At 35.1% G+C, this 25139-nt stretch overlaps 1 protein-coding gene across 2 annotated transcripts in view; it reads right to left on the reverse strand.

Moving 5' to 3' along the window:
• fxyd6 (FXYD domain containing ion transport regulator 6) overlaps nucleotides 1–25139 on the reverse strand; it is a 45870-nt gene that overhangs the window by 5087 nt on the left and 15644 nt on the right. For both annotated transcript variants that reach the window (XR_012390382.1, NM_199847.1), the window contains 5 exon segments: nucleotides 17364–17417; nucleotides 9023–9046; nucleotides 8889–8924; nucleotides 1523–1597; nucleotides 1136–1172 (listed from right to left, as the gene is read on the reverse strand). Coding sequence is in view for 1 of the 2 variants with exons in the window: in NM_199847.1 (NP_956141.1) it covers nucleotides 1136–1172; nucleotides 1523–1597; nucleotides 8889–8924; nucleotides 9023–9046; nucleotides 17364–17412 (221 nt within the window). In the remaining variant the exon portion in view is untranslated.

Here is a 25139-nt window from a genome sequence, read left to right on the forward strand (position 1 = left end):
CTTGTACATGTGTAATGACAATGAAGTTGAATCTAATCTAATATATCCATACACTTGTCTGTCACATCACTCATTTTGACAGTTTGATGCTATTTTTGGATTAAATATGTAGGTTAGTACAAATTTACAACTATTAACTGCACTATTAACTGCACTTTAAAACTATTACACCTCAGAACATAGCGTTCCTACTTTTTATTGGTTTTATTTTATTTAAAGTGCCTACTTTTTATTGGTTTGTGGAAGCACCACAATACCCATGAAATAACTGGGATAAAATAATACAAGCAGTTGTTTTTGCAGAATAAGGGCTCAAACACATCTTTGCTTCTAAAATTGCGCGACTTAGTGCTCAGGAATGGTTTGAAAAAAATCAGCATAAAGTGAGAGGCTATCTGGACACTGAATGCCTGTAAACAATCTTACAAGGATTATCACACCTTAGAGTTCTTTTGAATGGTTCACTGCTTTGTAACTGATATTGATCAGCAGCACTGGCTGTAAAAAGTTTAAGATCTATACATAGTGTCTAAAAAATGAGGTGCTTGCATGCGTGGTGCTTCAAAAGATGTGAGACATGAGTGTAAGGGTCACATACATCTCACAAGCATGATTACTTAGAAAAACAATAGAAAAATAGTGCATTGGAAAATAAATATGTACTCTGAATAAACTGCCCCCAAAGTCTTATACACTGCAGTCAATTTTGTATCAAGCAAAGTTTGGTTCATGTTGTCAACATGCCAAAATATTGCACATTACGCCTACTTTCAAAAGACAGCGATTTGTACTCAAACAGATGTGTTGAAATTTGTACAATTTGGGTATGGAAATTAGCATTTGGTTTCTGACCCATTCCGTAATTGACCAATCACAACAGGCTGAGCAATCAGAGCAGGAAAGCAGAGATTTACAGAGACCCAATACTTAAATAAACTTTTTTAGACACTGTGAGAATGGGGGTTGAAGATACAATGTACATTTTAAGAAAAAAAGTGTTTTTTAAACTTAAATGCATGTAAACATACCTATTTAACTCTATGAACAATTATAGTGGCTTAAACTTTTTTTCTGTTCAACCAAATCCCTTGTTACTATAATGACAGAGTTTCATAGAGGTTTGAGTAGGACTAACCTGGGTTTCTGGTTGATACTGCAGCGGCATCTGCGGCCTGCACACAAGCAAAGCAATTTAGATCAAACTGATGAATATCAAACTATACAAATTACCTGTCAGGATTTATTCTGGGATAATGACTGGGATAACAGGAGATAATAATTCTTTACATATGCTATTCCTGAGATGTTAATAGCTTGCATGGCTTCATTGATATCTCTGTCACCAAGTGTGACATTTACTCATTCATCTCTATTTTCACGATATAGCTTCATCCCATGCTCAGTTAAAAAAAGCCACTGCTTCATAATTTATATTTTATGAGAGGCTGCTTAGTTTAGCTATTGTGCTGTAATCTCATTTTTTCCCCCCCCCACAGTAATTTCAAAGTAATATATTTCTTACTGAGAATAAGGAGCACTCCCAGAGCAAACAGCACAACGGCGAACGCCAAGCCCCCGATCCTCAAACTCTCATAGTCTGGATAAGAGATAAAGCATTTCAATTTGCAGATATATCATTCAAGAAAGACTCAAGAGACAAAAACATAATAATAATAGTGTGTTATGAATGCAGTATAACATGGTAGCGTATTATGTTAAGGAATATGCATTAGTAAATTTTATAATAAAGTAATTTAAATTAAGAAAGTAAATAGGGTGAATTTGAATGGATGGATGGATGATGGATGGGTGGAAATATTGATTGATGCATGGATGAATGGACTGACTGATGTATGGATGGAAATATTTATTAAAAGATGAATGTATAAATTGTTGGGTGGACATTTTGATGGATGGATGGATGGATGGATGATGGATGGATGGTTGGATGGAAGAATGATGTATGTATAGGTGGATGGATGGTTGGATGGATGTTAGATGGATGGTACATGTATATATAGAAGTATGATGGATGGATGGATGGATGGATGGATGGATGGTTGGATGGATGGATGGATGGATGGACAGTTAAACAGACAAGTAATAGATGGATGGTACATGGATATATGGAAGAATGATGGATGCATGGTTAGATTAATAGACAAATGCATGCATGGATTGATGGATATATGGAAGTATAGATGGATGAATGGATGGATGATAGATGCATAGATAAATGCATGCATGGATGGATGGATGCACAGACAAGAAATAGATGGATAGTGCATAGATATATGGAAGAATGATTATGCATGAGTAGATAAATAGATAAATGAATGGAAGGATGGATGGATGGATGGATGAATGGATGGACAGACAAGGAATACATGGATAATACATTGATATATGGACAACCCAAGCTCATTCTGGAAACGTAGCCCCGCGGATGTTTCTGGAGACTGCGATTTACGTGGCCAGAGGTACGTAAAGGCCGCGTTTGTTTTTTTTCGAGCGAACGCTGCGGGGCGGTGTGGCGCCGCTCCGCCCCTCCTCTTCGCGCTCGCCGGCCGACAGCTCGTCTCCGAGTGGAGGGCTTTCCCGACGCAATCAGTTTGTCCGTCTAGCTCACAGCATTGCGTCGGCGGAGCGGAGGCCCCGGACGAGGAGGAGGAGCCGGAGCCGGCCGCGGTGGACGACGACCGGGATCGAGTCCGGGGAACAGCAGGTTCCGGAAATTAGGTGAGACAAAAAACGGAATCTGAAAAATGAGGGCGAGAACGCGGCGGGATCCGAAAACGTGGTCGAAATCGATGACAAGGGCTTTTGTTTTTTGTTTTTTCCCCCGATCCGGCGGCTTTTCGCGCGAGAATGGTGCGCCCCCGAGAGGCGCCCGCCTGAGACGCGAAAAAGCGCGCACAGCAGCCTCTCGCGGATCCGTGAAAACAAAAAAAACGCTCGAATACGTACCTCCCGGGACGTAAATCGCGGTCTGCAGAAACGTCCGCGGGGCCACATTTCCACAATGAGCCCGGGTTGTATATGGAAGTGTGATGGACGCATGGTAGATTAATAGATAAATGCAAACATGGATTGATGGATGGATGGATGGATGGATGGATGGATGGATGGATGGATGGTACATGTAAATATAGAAGTATGATGGATGGATGGATGGATGGATGGATGGATGGATGGATGGATGGATGGATGGACAGATATACAGTCAAGTAATAGATGGATGGTACATGGATATATGGAAGAATTATGGATGCATGAGTAGATGAATAAATAAATGCATGCATGGATTGATGGATAAAGTATGATGGATGGATGGATGGATGGATGGATGGATGGATGGATGATGGATGGATGGATGGATGGATAACAGATGCATAGATAAATGCATGCATAGATGGATGGATGGACAGACAAGGAATAGATGGTGCTTAGATATATGGAAGTATGATGGATACATGAGTAGATGGATGGATAGACAGACAAGAAATACATGGATAGTACATTGATACTGTATATGGAAGTATGATGGATGCAAGGGTGAATAGATAAGTGCATGGATGGATGGAAAGACAAGGAATAGATGGATGGTGCAAGGATATATGAAAGGATGATGGGCACATGGGTAGATGCATAAATAAGTACATGCATGGATGGATGGGCAGACAATGAATAGATGGATGGTACATGGAATAGAGAAGTATGATTAATGCATGGGTGGATGAATAGATAAATGCTATGGATAGATGGGTGGGTGGTTAAATGAATGGATAAATTCATGGACTGATTAATTGATAGGTGGATGTATGGTGGATGTATATATTGATGGGTGGATGGAAAGTTGTATTGATAGGTGGATGCATGATGGATGTATAGAATGAATGGATATTAGAGGTCGCGTTAGACTTTCTCTTGTCTGTCATTTTGACGGAGAGGGTTGTAAAAATTCCCTCATAACCTATTATTGACCGTCGTTTAATTAGCATTTAATTATTTTCTAATCGCTTTTTTCATTCATATTTTAATAATGAACTTGCACGACGAGCATATAGGCTAAATTATTCATTTATTTATTTAACAAACAAACAAAAACTCCTATCTGCCTTAACTCATCTTCCTCCTGCGTCAACCTGAACTGGGTGCTTGCCTGTGTGTAATCAGGCGCATCAAGGGAGACTGATGCAGAGGCAATTGTCATTAAATTCTGTGTCTTTGCCTCGGAAAGTCGACTTCTCCGGATAGTTTATTTTGTTCTGGAGGCTGAAGCCGCGTTCTGCTGCCACACTGGAGACCGGAATTGCTAGAGCTACTTCAGCTAGTGAAGAGCGGAAGGGGTAGGTGGTAGGTGTGGTGCACGCGAACTGAAAGGCGCGGAGCAGGTATGGGCACGGTTGCGCTTTGTGTTCGGTGCGCATGGGGACCGTACCAAAAAGCTGAAGAGTGGGGGGAGGTGGTGGAATTCCAGGAGTTTCCTGGGAGATAGAACGATGCGGGAGATGGGTCTGAAATACAGGAGACTCCTGGGAAAAACAAGATTGTGTTGTTGACAGGTTTGTCTGTTTTTGCAACTACACAGCGGTGACAAGAGGAGACAAAACAAGGATAATCGCCATCAGCTGGACAGGGGTGGGAATTACAGTTAGCAACAAATTACAATCGATCCCTCACAGCATAATCCGTCAAAATGACGGATCACTTTCAGATTTTTCCGTCACTGCTGAAAAAAATCTGTCAATGACGGAAAATATTCAGTTAAAGCGACCTCTGATAGAGATTTTATATATATATATATATATATATATATATATATATATATATATGGATGGATAGATGACTGGATAGGTGGATGTTAGGGGGGGATTGACAGACAGATGGACGGACGGGTGGAAAGATGTTGAAGACATCCAGGCATGATGTTGCAATTGTGGCAGAAGAGTCTTGCCTCCAGCCACTCTTCAACCAGTCAAAGCTGAAGGGCTTGTTGATTTCTGGGCAGCCAAGAGCACTGGTGTTCTGTCAGTGATGGAACTGGCCTCTTGTTTTCTTCCCTGACAACTGCCCCTCTTGCTGTTCAGATTGTTTGGACAGCCTGATCTAGTGTCGGCTGTGATGGTTTCATAACTTTTCTCCCTTTATAACCTTTCTTTTCTGTATATCTTGAAGTTTGACAAGAGAGCAATGTGATATGATCATTCCACTTTTGTGACCCTATACCACATGTGATATTATAATTCTAGATTTAAATAGTTGATTGACAGGTCAGTAGGCGGTTTTTCACTGTCAGCAAGGATGTATCAAGAACGATTAGTGTTTACACTATTGTACACTCACTATTTGATGAGGTCAAATCTAAAATTGTGCTGTGAGTGATGTTGTGTAGCCCATTTTGCCTCATGTTGTGCACTGGCCTATGTTTATGGTGATTTAATGCATTCTCAGAATGATACAATTATACCATGGTACCATAATAAAGTGAAGTCTCTTCAAATAATTAAGAAGTTCATCAAATTTCAAAGAGCCTACACATTTTATAGGGAGTTCCTCCTAATACAAAAAAAAAAAAAAAATTCTGCCATCATTTGCTCACCCTTCAATAGTTCAAGACCAGTTTAAGTTCCTTTTCTTACTGTTGAACACAGAATAACTGATTTTGAAGAATGTTGGTAGCTGGCACCCATTGACTTAGTATTTTTAATCCTACTATCAAAGTAGATAGATTCCAGCAACCAGCATTCGTCAAAACATCTTCTTTTTTTTTTTTTTTTTGATCAACAGAAGAAACTCATCAAGGTTTAAAGTGGTGGTCCACTATGATATCATATTTTAAACTTTAGTTAATGTATATCATAGTTGTGTGAACATAAACAACATCTCTGAATGTAATATGTTCAAAGTTCAATGCAAAGAGAGATATTGGCTTTTCCAGAGTTAGCTTAGCAAAGCCTACAGCAAACAAAGTTAAGGGACTAAAAAAAAAAAAAAAATATCCAGGCTAGTGAGATCACAAATGCTTCAGGTTATGCGCATATCCCATGCTTAGCAAAGGGGCGATGTAATGTTATAGCAGAGAAAGCTAAAATGTCGTCCAAATGCTGGTTTTTCCACAGAGATTTTTCTGTTTCTGTATTGGGCTTCCATAGGGCATGATACAAACAGAGAAGTGCTTACAATTTAATTTTAACTATGTTCTAGATAATTATAAAATAGATATAGCTAGCATTTGACAAAGGACAGCTTCTAGGATCTCTCCCAGTTCAGTGCTGGATTCAGCTAAAAACTCCTCAATGGAGCAGCTTCAACTATAATAGACAAATCTGTGGATTGTGAGCCACAACCTGTAAGTGTTTTATTTGTTAAAATTGATCTATTACATGCACAGTTTCTAGCATCAAAGGTATCTTGTAGCAAGGATGCAAACAAGGATGTAAACACTGGGAAATGCTGTTTAGCATGGTAACAATTTAGCTACAAATTCATATTTACCAGTCAAACCGTTGTAAACACCCACAATCCTAAACAGCGCTGCAGTGTTTCTTTATGCGGCTACTTTCCATATGTTCTAAATGTCAAATAACAAACTAGTAAAAGATATGTGAACGTTTCATATGACTTACACTTGCTTATAAATCGAATATATTGTCACCTTAGAATTATAAGGTTCTATCTGCATTCTGAAGGATTTTGAGATATTGAGCTTCAAAGTTTTTTTGCATTCCATACAGCAAACAATATGTGTGTAACAGTTCTCTTTCATACATTAACATGACAGAGACCCTAAATGTACTCTACATGTAAATTATCAAAATGCTCTTACATTTGCAAATTGGGGTAAAACAAACAGGGTGTTGTGAAGGGGTTGACACATACACTAAAAAAGGTAAGATCCAAATGCCGGTTTATTCGTGGTTAGGCAAGCAATGGTCAACACAGGTGCAAACAGGGCTGAGGAGACAATCCAGAATCACAGTCGAATACAGGCAAGAGATCAGTAAGGCAGGCGGCAGGCAAAGACAAAGAGGCTAACAAGGCTAATGGTCGGTACACAGGATAACAAGACTGGGAATCGTGTTGTAATGCTACTGTGAAAGATAACAAGACTTGGCAAACTGGATGGGTGAATGAGTGGCTTATGAAGGGTGTATAATCAGTCTCTGAAAGTTCTCAGGTGATGCGAGTGTAATCAGTTTAGATGAGTGAGCAGGCGTGAGTGTGACCGGAGAGCATGTATGCATATGTAGTCCAGAGGAAGGAGGAAGTGTAGTCCATGATTATAGTGGGAATCAGCGATCTCCGGAGAGCGATAGCTGGTCATTGTAACACAGGGCAAATGCAGATAGAACTTTCTAATTCTAAAGTCATTTTCCGCTGGGAACTATAAGGTTCTATCTGGCAGATCATTAATTGAAGGACTACTTTTCAAGAAATACAATCAAAATAATATATAATTTGGTGTTGTAACAACATGTTTATGCTTGAGAGTTACATTTTTGCTTTCTATAACCTTTATTGTTATGTTTTAGGATGAATATATTTTTTTTCTTTTTAAAATTAAGCATGCAAGGCTGTGCTAAATATTTTATCCAGTGCAGATGTTAATTTTATGTAATTAATTTGGTAAAATATTTCACATTTATTATTTTTTTTAAATAAGTGTTTCTGTTACAATAAAGTCAAGTTCAAATTTCATCTCAATGTAAAATGTAAAAACAAAATGCTTTTAAATCATCACATTTAAACACATCTTTTCAGGTTTTTTCTCAATTTTGTGTGGTGCAGCATTATTTAGTCATCTTTAGTGATTTACGTTGACTTAAGTAGTTTTGTGTGTCTATTTGGTCTTTCCCTCTTTCAATGGAGCAGTCTGGTGAAAAGACAAAGAAAGCTGATCCTGATTGGTCCTTGTGTGTGTGTGTGTGTGTGTGTGCGTGTGTGTGTGTGTGTGTGTGTGTATTTGAAATGCAGGCTAGAGGTCGGCTTTGTAGATAAAACCTTTTTTGTTTTTTTTTAATAAAAAGTCTTAAAATGTAAAAAAACATCACATCATGTAAAAAGGTTATCATTTATTAAGACTATGTCATTAACTTAATTTTGACAAAAATGTCAGATAGAATAATTTTATAATTCTAAGGTGACGATATTTTAAAGACATTTGTCAAATAAAAATATTTTATTTTAAAGAGTAGGTGTGATGTTCAGCTGTGTCCTCTGTGTCCATTTTCTGTCTGATTCAGGCACAAACTGATACTGCTAACCGCTACTTTGACTGACTGTGTTTACACAGCACAAAACTGTGTGTTTGTAGGGTCATGGCACTTTTCCGGGTGAGGTAGAGCCGATCTGTGAATCAAAGCACATTATGTTTGCTTACCAATCAGAGCCTCTTGAGGACGGGCCTTTCAGAGGAACTAGAAAATATGATGTAAATAATAGCTGTAAATAATTTAAGTAATTTTTTTAAGTAACTTTTTGTTTCGTTTTGTTTTTTTGCACCTTATAAACACAACCAAGCCTTAAAAGTACACTCTGGACCACTGCTATAAACACTATGAAGGAGAGTAAATGATTAATAAATGGTGAACTATCCCTTAAAATGGTATTCTAGAAATAATTGTAATATTTTAATTTGTTACAGCAAATACTGTAGATAATTGCTTTAAGATCTCATTTAGATATGCTGCATCCGCAGGATGTAATTTCATTCGGATGACACAGTTGAATTGTATTATATATTAAGTGTGACTATATAGGTGGCACAATTTATAGGGATTGTAACCCAATAATTGATATCCTAATGTTTGAGTGTTGCTAGTAAATAAGGTATGTGTGTGTGTGTGTGTGTGTGTGTGCACGCTTTTGTAAGTATTGATTCTTACCATATCCAAATGGGCTCAGTTCCTTCCCCTTTTCCCCTGATAGGAAACAGTTAGAAATTAAACACTGAATTGAATCATTGGTAATACACAGTGATGTATTAATGCACATAGGAAAAAAATGCATTACAACTTGCCTTGGGGAGCAGAGTCAGACAAACCTAGGACAGGAGATCAATACAGAGAGCAGACACAATGATGAGAAATGAGAAAAACTGAAACATTTTCACGAGAACATCCAATAACTGAAAGCAGACTGTTTGTTTGTGGTGGGTGTTTTAGCTTGTTTAGAAAGATCACAGTGCTCTAAGCTAGATGCATAATGGGAAAAAATGAAATCATCTAATAAATGTGCAGTGTGATTCAGGGATAATGATAGGGTTTTTTGACATGGTCAATACAATTTGCTGTATATCAAACTCTAAGAAAGTCATTAGACCAAATCGATGCCTGTGAGGTTAAAGGAAAAAGTTGTAAAGCAGGGATCTCAAACTGAAGGCCTGTGCTATAGCGTCAGGCTGCAGATTTGCACTTGCACCGCCAGGCTTGCATGCTTAGGCAACCATGATTCCTCTGCAAGTGACGTCGTTTACAATCGCCACCTGTGGCTGCTGGCATGAAAGTCCTTTATTAATTTTACTCAAGAGTGTCCCTGAGGCGGAAAAATCTCTGAGGTAATGAATTTCATCAAGATTGTTGCAACAAACTTCTTATCTGTCACCCTTACTCAAGTGCCTTTTTTTCTAAGCTTTCACTGTAGTTTTTGGCAACATATGACGACGGGCGCCGCAGTTGCTATAGTTGCGTAAACAGATCGTAAAGAACCACGAATGCTTGTCTTAAAACAGCTCTGCAGTAATATTACACATCATATAAGTTGCTTTCTTTCCGTTAAGTGAGTGAAGATGTTCCCTTATCGAGTCGATCTCGACATTATGTTTGGAGAACCTATAACAATGGGCTGAGATCATGTAGAGACTGTTGAAGCTGCACTGCAACTGTGATTTCATATGGATGCATTCCTGCGCAGACGTGCTAACTTATTAAGAATAGTTATAAAGAATAGTTTCCCAAGTCATTCAATAATCATTGCTGTAAGACCATTATGTGTACTTTTTCTGTTAGTTGTAATACTACAACTCCTTAAAATGTTTAAAATAAAAGCTATTAGTTTATATAAATAAATAATAAGCTTTGCTGGTATGAATGTTAATAGGAGCGTGCTTTGGTAAATTTACATTAAAGCATCTAATCATATGATGAATTTACTAATTGCTTTTCGGGGGTGGAAGATCAGTCATGGTGTACAACTTGAGTACTTAGAACTATTTGACAACATCGTCACTGTCAACGCAAATGAACTGAACTGAAAACTTACTTTTGGTTCATTTGTGTTGATTTCAAGTGAGGTGACAGGTGCAGGTGTCGATTGTAAATGACGTCACTTGCATAGGAAGTGTGGGTGCCTGAGCGTACAAGCCTGAGAGTACAAGCCTGACGATGCAAGTGTAACTCTGCAGCCAGACCCTTCTCAGCCTGTGGGCGATTTACAGCCTGCCCATGTCCTCCTTCCGGCCACAACTAACATAAAAAAATATAATGCAATTCGGCCCACCAAGACATCTCTTTTTGACAAGACATCACTACTATCATTGTGCAGTTTCATCTAGCCACTTGTGGTTTTGATCCGCCACCTAGTCGACATTTATAGTACTACATTCGGTTTAGTTTTACTTTCATTTTCTCTCAGTGTGCTGCCGAGAGTAACACACATGCATTTTACTTCTGTGTGGCTGATTTAATCGTTAAAATATATGTCCATAAGTGCTCTATTTTTACTAAAGCTATATTATTTTAAATATTCAAGGGTCATTTGATTATTATCCGTTTTATACCGCTTGTATTTTATGTAAAAACACTTCTATATGGCTTATGCTGGTGGTGTAAATAGGATATTTCTGCTAATATTCCATTCAAATGGTCTCATTTAATAGATTTTCATCATATGCTTATTAAGGTTTGCTTAAAAACTATGTACATTAGTAACATTGTACTGCTGGTTAAATTGAACTTGTTAAAGTAAATGTGAATATGTACATACTTTTCTTCTCTTTGTTGTAGTTTTATAAAAAAGAAGAAAGATATCGAGAAGAACAATTGCCACATAAGTTTCCCAAATGGCTTTCTGCTGTTCTTACGCTATTGCACAATACAATTGGTTGGGACAGAATAATAATTATTATCATTTGTAGTATTTTCATAATAATTTAAATGACCCCTCCAATATGTACAACAAGAAACAAAAAGCTAGACTTTTGACTGCATCTAGTCTGTGAAAGAATGACTGAGCGTGTGTCTAAAGTTCAGCCATACACATGCACGCACGCACGCACGCACGCACGCACGCACGCACGCACGCACGCACACACACACACACACACACACACACATATATATTTATATATATATATATATATATATATATATATATATATATATATATATATATATATATATATATATATATATATATATATATATATATATACATATATATATTTTTTTTTTTTTACTTTTTTCACACCTGATCTGTGACATAATAAATGTGCTGATTTGCATTATCACTGGTGACAGGTGATGCGCTTGAAATATAAACGTCATGTCTGTTATCCTAAGATGCATCAACTAAATCAGATTTATTTTCTCTTGTGCTTGAATGTCACCAATTTGAGTTTAAGACCCCTGTTGTAAAGATTAACCTCTCACCGATGTAATTTCCTTTTAGTACTCATAATATGGTTTAATTCTTATTTTTATTTTTTTTAAACAATCTAGACTGGGATTCATGCTTTAAAGTTGTTTTAATGTACAGTACACTGTTTGTTATGATAAAATGGAGTTAATGATAAACTAACCTAGAATCACCATCAATGCTGGAATATGCTTTTAAGGAATGAAAAGATTGTTATAAATACAAGCTTGGGAGCTTAATGTATCAAATATCACCCAACATCAGTAACAAGAATCTTAATATGACATTTGATTAGTGGATTATTAAGTTGATAGTTTAACATGTTTATATTACTAAATGTCAATTATAATTCTTTTGATTATTTTATATAACATTAAGAAATTTCAGTATGTCTAGGTGTTTTATCTCTCTATTCACACAGGGATGTACAGCGTATGTGCTGTAAAAACTGTGCTCATCTTCACACCAGAGCTGAAATGGAAAAAGCAAGGTCAGTGGAACCTTATGAGAACAAATAAACAAAAAAAAAAAAAAAAAGATAGGAAGTGTAAACTGAATCACAAAATGTATAATGTACAAAACATACTGAAGGAAGAATGTAAAGAAACTTGGCAAAAAAAACGTTGATAGAAAAAAATGTAAGTTATATGAGAAACAAATAAAGAAAGGATAGAAGTATGGGAACTTGTAAAAAAGGTTAGAATTATGTGGAGGAATGGACAGTCAAAGAAAATGAAGGAATATAGTCATATTAAGCGAAAATAAAGAAAAATGAGTGTAATACGAAAATGAAAGTATTTAATGTAGGCGGATGCATAATAATAAAGTTGTGAAATAACTGAATATTTGATTGTTAAGAACATGTATGCAACAATTGTTTATGCGAATTGTACAAGATAAGAAGTTGTGACATTATCGGTAAGTTAATTTTATGTTCTTCTAGAACAAATTGCAAGATGAAAGACACAAATCTGAAAGTACTGATTTAAGATGTTTTGAACCATTCATAACATTCATTCCATATGATGCAATTATTATGAGAAGCCATGCTGAAAATGTTATAAAAATAGACAGAAATTATATATTATGGCTGGGCTTTGAAATCGGTATGTGTATTTATTGACCGTACACCATTGTCAATAACGATAAAAGAAGTTTGGTATGAAGTTTCAGTAGGAAGGCTACAGTTTTATTAAAATGTGGCTGCTGGGCACGTGCCTTGAAGCAATGCCAATAAACTTTGGGTGTAAATTTGTCATTTACAATGGAGGCACGCACATTTGCATAACGAGCAACGTGCACATGGTGTGCAAAAAAATCTGAACTTTTCCAGAATGCCACATGAGTGCTGTGTAGAAGTAACCAATCTGCTTCACACTTTGTATAGAATATACACATTTCAGTAATAACAGTAGATTAATTACCTCAGACAAACACAGAGCAACTAAACACTGCAGTGCATTTTATATTTGTCCTTAAACTTGTATCAGAGCAGCAGCAATGGTTTGCATGCAAAAATGAGTGCCGTTGCAAGCAGCAGTGAGGAGATATGATTGTAAATAAAATTATTATGTAAGGATGTCGCTGAAGTGGCTTTTTGGTTTCTTTTTCTTGTGCATCCCAGCCACTATGCAATATTTATTTGAATAATGGTGGTTAGTTCCATTACTTGAAAGCTCAGATTTGATTTTCATAGTTTGTTTTGTTAACAGAGGTTTACTGTATCATTATTATTCACACCTTACAGATGCTGATACCTTACAGTTTGCTTTGACTGTTTAGTATTTACTCTTTACCATTGCACAGACTTTGTAGCATTTTATTTATAAAGTTTAACACTTATGTTTATTTTATTATGATGAGATAAGATATTTTGTTTAAATAGTTTTGTTTTTGATTATTAAAACGATCTACCTTAGCAATGGTGGTTAATGAAAATAAACTGGTTAAATAAAAAAAAAAATCATAAAATCAAAATCATGGATTGTTAAAAAGTATTCAATAATTATAGTTAATAAATGATATGAATTATGATATTGTGATATTTATTTTTATTCAATGTCACCCAGCCCTAGGATATATACAGTTGTTTTGCTGTTGTTTTCTAAATGGTGTGTTAAATCCACATAATCTAAATTTTAGGCTCACATAGCTATTATCAGTACTGTAGAAATATATGAATGGTCAACATTCATATATCTGGTGGACTTTTTGATCGTCAACATGGAGAATCCACATCTCCACCCTAAACCTGTAGGGAGAGTAAATGATGTAGTAATTTCCATTTTATGGTGAACTATTCCTTTAAACGGTATTCTGGAGATAATCACAATAGTTTAATTGGTTACAGCAAATACTGTAGAAAATTGCTTTAAGATCTCATTTAGATATGCTGCATCAGCAGGGTGTCACTTCATCGGCTGCACATTGTGATAAAAAGACAAGCTACTGCCTCTGATCCCTTAATAAATGAAGTTTCACTGGGGGGCCTTCACCTTGTATAGTTCTAGGAACTCAGACTACATCCATTCGACAACCATCATGTTATTTTTAAATTAATATATTTATTTTGGTGGATTCTAAAAGTTTCACATACATACCATTGTTGAAACGTCTATGCCATGGAAGTGGGAAAACTGGGTTAAAACCAATACAATCTCATGGCAATTTGTAAATATTTTATTTATTTTATTTATTACTGATTCATATTAATTTGTATGATCTAATTCATACATTTTACATTAATTTGCTCACCCCGTAATAAGGTTTAGGGGTGCAATTTTGGAGGAAATAAAATTTCCTCCTTTAAAAGAAATAAGAGTTAAATCAAATCAAGTCATATGAATAGCCTCTTTTCTGACATAAAATACATTAAATTGTTATGTTTCTTTGTAAGAAACACAATTATTTGTATCAATTATTGTTCTGTAAGAACTCAAATGCAAAATAAATAGATAAATAAATAATAATAATTATAGCACAATTTTATAGCACAGGTTTCAAATCCAGTTCCTGGAGGGCCGCAGCTCTGCATAGTTTAGTTCCAACCTTGCTTCAACACACTTGCCTGTAGGTTTCAAATAAGCCCAAAGGACTCAATTAGTTTGATCAGGTGTGTTTAATTAGTGTTAAAGCTAAACTGTGCAGGGCTGCAGCTGTCCAGGAACTGGATTTGACACACGTGCCTTAGATTAAGGTGTTTGATTTCAGGTTTCAGTTTGATTTAGAGGTGTGATAAATTTGTTGTTGTTGTTGTTGTTGTTGTTTTTTTAATTAATGGAAAAAAATTCATTGAGCATAAAAGATTTGTAGTTGAGTATAGGAATGTAAACAGTAAAATTTATTTTGTACACTAAACAGGTGTGTGTGTTTCAGCGAGCTATCTTTGTGTGGCCTTTTTTATTATTATTATTTTTTTTTAATATCTGTTCAGGGGCAATTTTGGCACCGTCACCATTATTTGTATTTATTTATTTTTTAAGTATTGATTTGTCATCAGTATTGAAAAAACCCAAACAATACCCAACCCTATGATTAATGTATGAAAAGACATGAATGAAGGCAGACATAAATTAAAGGTGCAGTATGTACGTTTTACATCTAGTGGTTGATTAATTATTGCATGCCTGGTTCAAAACACACACAAGAGCAAGTTGCCAGATTGACAACATCAACAGAATTATGTCTATCTAGCTTAAAGGCTAATTTAAGGCTGATTTAAACCGTGTTCTAAATAAAAACAATGGCACTCAATAGAAGGAATATTTTCCATATTAAAAGTAGTTTATATTCTAGCCAACCCCTGAAATTTATATTTTAGAAATGGCTTCTATTTCTTGCACAACAGAAAATGGACAATGATCTCCTTAGATACACATCATGTGCTTTATTCAGTTTTAAATGCTAATAATGTGAGTTTGGATGCCATTTTAGATGACATTTATTGCCATACTACTGAAAGCAGCAGCAGGTCACCTCAGATCTTAAAAATTAAAATAAACCGTTTGAAATTGAAATTTAGCACATATCAGTTATTCAGCATGTACATTTAATGCTGTTAAAGATGTTTAATGTGTATTAATTGGATTATAAAGCTTATCATTTTGTTGGAGTGCAGTAAGTGTACCATTCTGTGCTTCTAAACGACTGTATTTAAATTTCTGTTGTGTTTTGTCTGGTGCAAACAGCCAAATTGCTTATTACTGCTTATCTCATCACATCAGCGTGTTGTTAGGACAGAGGGTTAGAAAGTAACCTGCTCACCTAATGTTTACATTCGTAATATTTATGTTATTTGCTAATCAATAACTTCATGTGGAACTGAATCTTTGCTCATTTCAGAGTCTGCTGCTGTCAACTAGAGGTCACATTTCATTCTCGTATGCGTGATTTAAGAGCCTTCATGACTGAATGAGTCACACGGGGTGCTAAGATATAATTGGCTAAACTGTTGGTAAACTGGCGGATTAAATGACCAAAACAAACACAGACGTTCCAGCACGGAAAGCACATTTTCAAAGCAGAATATTTGACTTCAGCATTGTTTTTCAGATGAAAATGTATGTTCACTTGGCATGTTTCTTAAATCATGGTGTTTTTATGCTTTAGAACAGTGATTCTCAAAGTGGGGGTCAGGACCCCCGGAGGGGTTGCTGGACAATGAAAGGGGGGTCATCTGGTGATTTCTAAAAATCTATTCTATTAAAGCATGAATTACCAATTTTTATCCATAACTTACTGAAGAGAAAAAAAAATAGTCGTTTATAGTTTATACTATATAGTTACTAGTAGCTTATAGTTACTAGTTCTGTTGGAAAACATTATATTAAAGACACAGCAATAGTCAATAGCGTCAGGTACAGCAGATTGATTGTATAGCACTAGGATAAACTTTCTTGCTCATTTACAGCACTGTCATACATTAAAAAAATAAATGAAGAATAGACTTGGGTCTATTGGTGTGTGTGCGCCATTGCATGCAAGGTTTCTGTATTTAAAATCCACCTCAGAAGATAATGGGGGTTGCGAGTCACTGGCATTGTCATTTTGAGGGTCGCGGGCTGAAAAGTTTGGGAACCCCTGATTTAGAGTCAAAAACATAGAGCACCTTTAATGTAGTAAAGTAGGAAGGAAGAACAAATTATTATTGGAGGAAAATAAAAAAATGAAAACATAAAAAAATGATTTTACGAAGTATGAAGGGTAGAAGAAAGAGGCCTTGTTAAATTATGTAAGATAAGCAAATGAAAACAAGTCAGCGGTGCATTCACTTAGTGGTCAACAACATGTTTGTTGACAGAGCAGAAAGATTAAATTTTTACCACTGTAGAGAGCACTGTGTGTGAGAATGAATCTAGTGCACATGTGCTGGTGGGTTCATGTGGCCTAATTATGGCTTGGGTGGAGTCTTTCAGAGGACTGGCATGGATGGAAGCGCATTTAAATGGATGCTCTCGTTTTACAAATTAGGTTTGTTTGGCCAAATCAGGACATGCATTTACAGATATGTAAAAGCAATTCACAGAAAAGATAAGCACAGTTTTATATTAAATCTACTGAAAGCACACACATATGCACATACACATGCCCTTAGATTTGAAGAGGTCACTGATCAAATTCTCAGTAAAAGACTTCTAGGATGGCGCTAATGTGTCATGTCATGTCATGTTTTTTGTTTTTTTTCTTCATACTTTCTGATCCTAGTGGACTGAAGGGAGGGTACTTACCCGCCACATAGACTAGAAGGGAAAAAAGGAAGACCAGAACAGTTTCCATGGTAACTGCATAGGGAAGAGAGAGAGAGAGAAATAGAGAGACACACATAGTAAATAGAGTGAGAATTGGTGTTAGTGGGTTACATGTTTACCACATTTACAAAGACTAGAAGGATCTGGCAAGCTCACAGTATTCAGAATGACGATTACACCCTGTCCTTGACTGGAATATAGTCATTCTTTCAATGACAGCTTCAGATTGAATTTAGACTCCCTGGAGACTTATAAATCACAGATTCATATCTTGTGGTTTTTGAAGCCTATGCCCAGGGTTTGCAGCATAAACATTGTTATTTTACGATACATCTGGGTTAAAGTTGTCACATAAAAGAGCTTTGGTGGCCAGGAAAGAGTGGTATGACAGAAATATTTTTATTTAGCATTTGGTTTCGTGAAGCTTTTTGAATCATTTATTTTGATACAATGATGTCATTTCAGGTAGCAGTTCTTTCTTTCTTCATAACAGTTTTGAAATGACTTGGATTTTCAATGGTTGCCACTATGTGGTGTATCTATGAGGCTGTTAGACTTGGTCACTTCATGCATTTTTTTTTCTGATTGGATTTATATGGACAGATGTAAATTGGTAAAGTCTAGATTGGATATGCAACTGTCCAGAAGTGCGATATGCTTATAAATTATAGTAGCATTTTTTATAATACTACTTAACAATAATTAGATTTTTACAGTACTGTGATGGTTAGGGTGGGGGTAGGCATTAAAAATACAATTAATTGGGTAATTTAATAGATAACAAATAATATTCGGTACAACCGCTGTTTTTTTGTTACTGTGACGGTTGAGTTTAGGGTTGGGGTGGGTGTTGACATGAAAAAAAAAAAAAAACTATAAATTGGAAATTAAGGAAATAATATAAATAATTCTCATTCACTTCCAGCCACAACCATATCTGGTCTGAGATGCATTCCTGATTAACCTAAACAGGTCTAAATGCATTTGATCACTAAAACACAAATGCAAATTAAACTTCCCCTCAACATTAAATAAATAAATACACCAATAAATAAATAAATACAGAGTGTGAGAGTGCAATGCTGTGGGCTATATGGGCATCACACAGTGGGGGAAATTGTTTTAAACACGTGATGCTTTTTTTCTGGGAATAATATTTCTTAAGGAGATGTTTACATAAAATTGAACCCGGTTTTACTAAAACCCCAAACAATACAAAGATAAAAAACAAAACAAAACAACTCTGATAAATTAGTTATGTGTTATAACAATAGAATGACACAAGGAGAAAGCACTGAACTCATTCATTCCTTTTCTTGTCGGCTTAGTCCCTTTATTAATCCGGGGTCGCCACAGCAAAATGAATTGCCAACTTATCCAGCAAGTTTTTACGCAGCGAATGCCCTTCCAGCGGCAACCCATCTCTAGAAAACATCCACACACACACACTCATTCAACCTCATGCACTATGGACAATTTAGCCTACCCAATTCACCTGTACTGCATGTCTTTGGACTGTAGGAGGAAACTGGAGCACCTGGAGAAACATGCAAACTCCACACAGAAACGCCAACTTACTCAGCCGAGGCTCGAACCAGCGAACTTCTTGCGTTGAGGCATCACATAAATGGCTCAGGTGTGAGTTTTTCACAGACTTTAACAGTGTTAAAATCTGAATGGTTCTATGGGTCTCATCTATCAAATCTGTTCTGCTCAATAACCATTAAGAGATTTCATCTGTTGTCTGGGATGGGATTTCACTGACTTTTTACACTTTTTCCCTGCATCATTTTATTTTGTTATTCATAACTTAATTAACTAAGTTTATTTAACTAATTTTCTTTACATGTATGGATGTCTTTGGTTGTTACCAACATCCAGCAAACATTTGTCAAGCGAGCAGCACTTTTAGAAATGTTATCTGAGAAAAATGGTGATGTGTTCAATACTTATTTCCCTCTCTGTAAAAGTAAGATCTACCTTGCCTGCTTTGTGTGTTTATAATGTTTTACAGCCTGCATATAAAATAATTTGAATGTCGAATATAAAATATAGCTTACTTTTCTGTAAATAAGAATAGTACGTAAATAACTTGTAGTGTATCTGATGCTTTATTCAAAGTAACCAAGTTAAATTTGAATGTAGCGTTTATTTCAATTTAAAAATTGAAATCATATTTGTTTAGCAGTGACACATTCATGTGGTTAAATATACATTAATTATTTTCAGAAATCAGATACATGAATATGAATACATAAAGCAACCTGGGGTCCGTTCTTCATATCTCACTTAAATGATCTAAGATAATTTGGCAGATCTTGAATCTTTCAGTCTTGATAATTAATATTTCGCTAAATTGGTTCTCCAAACAAGTTTGTGAATCAGATTAAAATGTCTGGATAAACTGATCTGTGATCACTGCGTGTGTTGTGAAGGACTCTTTGAAATAATTTCTTTAAATTTATGAAATCATGAAATCACAAAAGCATTTTGTTATTGGCAATGGTGTCTGCAACTTTTGTGAAGCATCAAATCACTGTCATATTAACTGTCAAAACTTATTTATGACTGAATAAATGTCTTATTGTTTTTAAAAACTTTACATATTGTGCATGTCTATTATCATACACAAATTGTACTAAAACGATTGTATGTGTTTGTATCTAAAAGGTTTATATCAATATAAATCAATATATATATAGTATGTAATATATATAGTTAAAATATTTTTACTATTTTCCCAAGTGTATATAACTACTACTCTACGAAAATATTAGAATTTGGTACATACCTTAAGTAATACCTTTGCTTAAAAATGAACCGATCTAATCCTGTTTATATGAAATGAGCCTGCTCCCTAGCAGGTTTGAGCTACCAGAACTGTTTTTATGACAACAACTCTCGGATGAGTTTTGAAGAACAAAACAATCATGGATCGTGTCAAATCCTCAATAACCAGCTAACTGTGTAATCCACATATGAAAAACAAGACCCCAGGTCTAAACAGATCCTTTTATTTACAATAACAAAAAATAAATATGGGTTCCACCATTTTATATAGTTCTAAACATCTTGATGTATGTTAAATTGTAAGTCAGTTATTTGATGCTGTAAAAATGTGGTTTCTTGTCATGATATTGTGATTATGATTGGATCTGTGGGAGATAGGGCTGGATTTTGATGGCGTAGTTCTATCTAATGTTTACTACTGCACAGACTGATTCCAAAATGTCCCAGTGTTGGCTTCAATTTCTACAGTACAAGAAAGTCACGGCACTGCCCATAGAAACTCTTAAGTTTTATTTTAGTTTATTTTTAGAGTTCAAAATATTTGTAGACACATTTGGATAATAAAAAGGTAATTGTCTTTAACTGCCGTGGTTAACAAAGCTCTCCATAAAATAATCCAAACAAGCCCTACAATTAAACAAAATAGCACAGGATGCAGTATGTACGGGCATTGAAAGCTAATTACATTTAATAGTAAAAAAAAAAAAAAAAAACTACTGAAATCATTAATCAACCAGTTTCGCATGCTGTTGTGAGTAATGTAAGCAAACCAGCTTGATAAGTACACACAATCTCCATCACAGTTATGAGAGACTGGTTTGTATCAAAATACCTGCAATCTTCGTGTGACATTGGTAGTGGATTTCCCAGAAGAAAAAGTAAATCTCAAAAAGCTCTATACCTATTTAATTACACCTCTAAAATCTTTTTTTTTTATTAACATTTAATCATATCACAACTTCCAAAAAAATTTAACATCTCAACAATTTTAGATCTTCTCAAAATCTAGGCTACAAAAATTTGCCTCATTCTGATATATGCTAATCAGAATAATATATGCTAACCATTACTCGGGTTGAGTGCCTGTCTTGCTGTTTCTTTCTGCATTTTATATTTTTTCCCTCTCTATGTTTTGATTTTCTGTCAGAGAGTGCTATAATAACATTTGTTATAGTAGGACAAAGTCGTTTGTTCTGTGTCATGGGCAGGATATTACAGGATTCTGCCAGCAGTCCTACAAGCCCTATGACAGCTGTCAGGGGCTCAGTTAGAGCGGTGTCATTTACTAGGACATTAAGCATTGGAGAGCCATCAACAAGAAAATGACATGAGATAGTGGAGATTAACTGCCCTTGACCACAGGAAGGACACTTCTTCTCTGAGTGATTTAAGAAATTAATGTATCGCCGGAACAATAATTTTATATGGACAAATCATGACATGGTCGTTAAACTCAGCTTTGCAAAGTTTTCAAATCTGTTCATCACTCAACCATGTGACAGTTCAAGTTCCTTTGACAGACTACTGCTGTGACCAGATTTAATGGCCATTGATGTGTTTCCCAAATCATTACATAAATTGCCGCGGAACTGTCATAGTAGGATTCATTGTTCAGGAACTAAACAATATAGTGAAATGTGCTTCCCAAACTCTTCCAGAGATCCATAGTCTTAAATAATGTGAGTTAAAATGTAAAACTTCCATAATGATGCCCAGCAAAGAGGGTGGAGTAACAACTTCTGCTGGTAAAATCAGCAACCAATGCTTTTTTTATATAATACAATTTTCTACACTTGTTTTACACACAATTTACAAAGTGTATTGTTCAAAAATTGCTCAGTAGTGGTTCCGCCATGTTGTCATTGTCATGCAAACCTGTTATCGTAAATAGATCGCAACACTAATTTCGCCTTCAAGATTCTTCGGCTCACTGCTCTGGTATTAAGTTTGACAAATGAGCTCTACCATGACCCCAAAACCAAGGTGCATACCAAAACGTGACCTTAGTTATGATTATATATATATATATATATATATATATATATATATATATATATATATATATATATATATATATATATATATATATATATATATATATATGACCACAACTCTGCCCAAATTTTTTATTTTTTTTATTTTTTTAATTTTTTTAGGATTGAGATTAGGGCTGTTTGATTGCCATTCTAAAACATTCACTCTGTTTTCCTTAAAGCACATTTTAACTAAATTGGCAGTATGCTTAGGGTCATGGTATGTTTGGAAGACCCATTTGTGGCCTAGTTTAATTTCCTGGCTGATGTCTTCAGATGTGCCTTCAGTATTTCTACATAATGTTCTTTCTTAATGATGCCATCCATACTGTGAAGTGGACCAGTCCCTCATGCAGCAAAACAGCCTCACAACATGATGCTGCCACCCCCATACTTCACAGTTGGGATGGTGTTACTAGGCTTGTAAGCTTTCCCCTTTGTCCTCCAAATGTAACACTGGTCATTATGGCCGAACAGTTCAATCTTAGTTCCATCAGACCACAGGACATGTGTCCAAAAAATATTCTTTATCTTTATCTTTATCTTTATATTTATATTTTTTAATTTAGCAAATTGTAATCTGGCCTTTTTTGCTGAGTCTGGCTTTTTGATTTCCCAATGTTGTCACACAAGGAAGCAGTGTGTTTGAGGTTTTCCTTAAATACTATTCTACAGTTGTGCCTCCAATTAACTCAAATGTTGTCAATTAGCCAATCAGAAACGTCCAAAACCTTGACACCATCATCTGAGCTTTTTCAGAAGAATAATAATTTTACTGTATGTAAACTTGACTTTCAAGAAAAGTTATAACAATTTCTCAAACAATCTCACTCTTATTATTCTGCTATTAAGCATAACAGAAACAAATTTGATAATCCTAAAAGAGAAAAAGTTTAGTAACATTAACACCTGGCTTGTTTTTTTTAATGGTTATGGCCCTTTTATACAGTGTATGTAAACTTCTGGTTTTAACTGTATATATGGATGGATGGATAGATTTAGAGAAAAAAGAGAGGCATTAATAGGTGAACATGTATATAAATTGGATGGAAGAACATATATATAAATTGGATGGACATTGGTGAATGGATAGATGGATGAATGGTATATATATGTATATATATTTATATATAGTTAAGCATCTTGAACTAGTGAACTAAAGTAATTTTGAAAATGGGATGTGAGCCTATGAAGTACATTTCTATTTCTTACATATGTTCCTAGGTGTCTCTTATTCTCTTGTTCATAGGTGCTGAACTGTAACATTGCTTTATAGCCATGTGTTGTAATGCACTGAGCATGAGGGCAGTGTGTATAATTTTAGCATCTTGTTAATTTCATAAATTATTAGTCCTACGAACACAATTTTCTCAGAAATGAGTCGGTTCTCTTAACAGGTTGACCATGACACCATTTAGAGATGGCGGTGTCCTACTTAAAGCCAGGGTGGCAATGACAGGAGCGACTTTAAAGGGTTGAGAAGCAGCAGGCATGTTTGGTATTTATAGATATTCATCTTTTTCCAGTGTAAAGCCACTCCGATGTTTACTTCATTGCATAAATATGAATATATTTTCTAGTATTTGACATTTTCAAGACAAACATTTCAAGTCCTTTTTCTAATATATTAAAGGGATAGTTCAACTACACACACACACACATTATATATATATATATATATATATATATATATATATATATATATATATATATATATATATATATATATATATATATATATATATATTAGTGCTGTCAATTGATTAAAAAATTTACTAAATAATCACACTTTATTTTGAAAATGAATCGTGATTAATCACATTTAATAGACTGAAACTTGTAATTTTGGCTATTCAAATGTAAAATTAATGTAAACGCAAGACAAAAACTATTCAAATATAAAATATAATTGTTTATTAGAATTTTTGTTTAACTTGTAACACAAATTTCTTCATGTAAAAAACAAACCCACAATAAACCCACAAGATCCTGGCTTAACAGCCATATTTATTACAGAAATAAAAACACAGGCATGTTAATGCCATTGAATTTCAAAACAATCAATGCCAAAAAAGAAAAAAAAAATATTTCCAACTTGGATTCTAAGTGGACTGCAAAAAAAATGCCAAAATACAGGTATTGCACATAAGGATAATGGAAAATAATAATAATAATAATAATAATAATAATAATAATAATAATAATAATAATAATAATAATAATAAAGTATTGAATACAAACAATTGTACTCATTGAAAAGTTGTATTGCTGTTAGTTGAGAACATTAATTATAAAGGGCCAGAATTTTATTTTCTGGGCCAGAATTCCTGAAAACTATTATATGAAGCTTGTGGAAGGAGACCCAAAACATTTGACCAGAGTTATACAGTTTAAAAGCAAGCCAAAAAAATACCAAGAAAATGTATGTAAACTTTTGACCCTCTAGAAATTAATAAAAAAAATCTAAAAAAAAAAAAAGTAATAAATTCTCTCATTATTCTGGCATTTAGCAAAAAATGTAAATCATTTAGGTAATCCTAACGAATCTGTAGTACAGGTTTAGTATGATTTACGATTAGACATTTTTTTTTTAAAAATGGTTTTGTTCCTTTTTTTGAGAGTGTATGTAAACTTCTGGTTTCAGTTGTACATACATACAATTAGATCTGTTTTGACCCATATGTCCATACATACATCTATAGCTCTATTTATTTGTCCATACAATACATATCCACCTCTCTATTCAATTTTTTTCTCAGTCTGTCCATCCATCCACTCACCCACCCAACCATCCACCCTCCCGTCCATCCATCCGCTCATCCATACAACCATTCACTCACCCACCCACAATTACAACCCACCCATCCACCCAAAATTACACACTCCCAACCATCCATCCATCCTCCCACCCATCAATCAATCCATCCATCCA

Source organism: Danio rerio, chromosome 15 (assembly GCF_049306965.1).
Source record: "Danio rerio strain Tuebingen ecotype United States chromosome 15, GRCz12tu, whole genome shotgun sequence".
In the NCBI taxonomy this organism is placed as follows: Eukaryota; Metazoa; Chordata; class Actinopteri; order Cypriniformes; family Danionidae; genus Danio; species Danio rerio.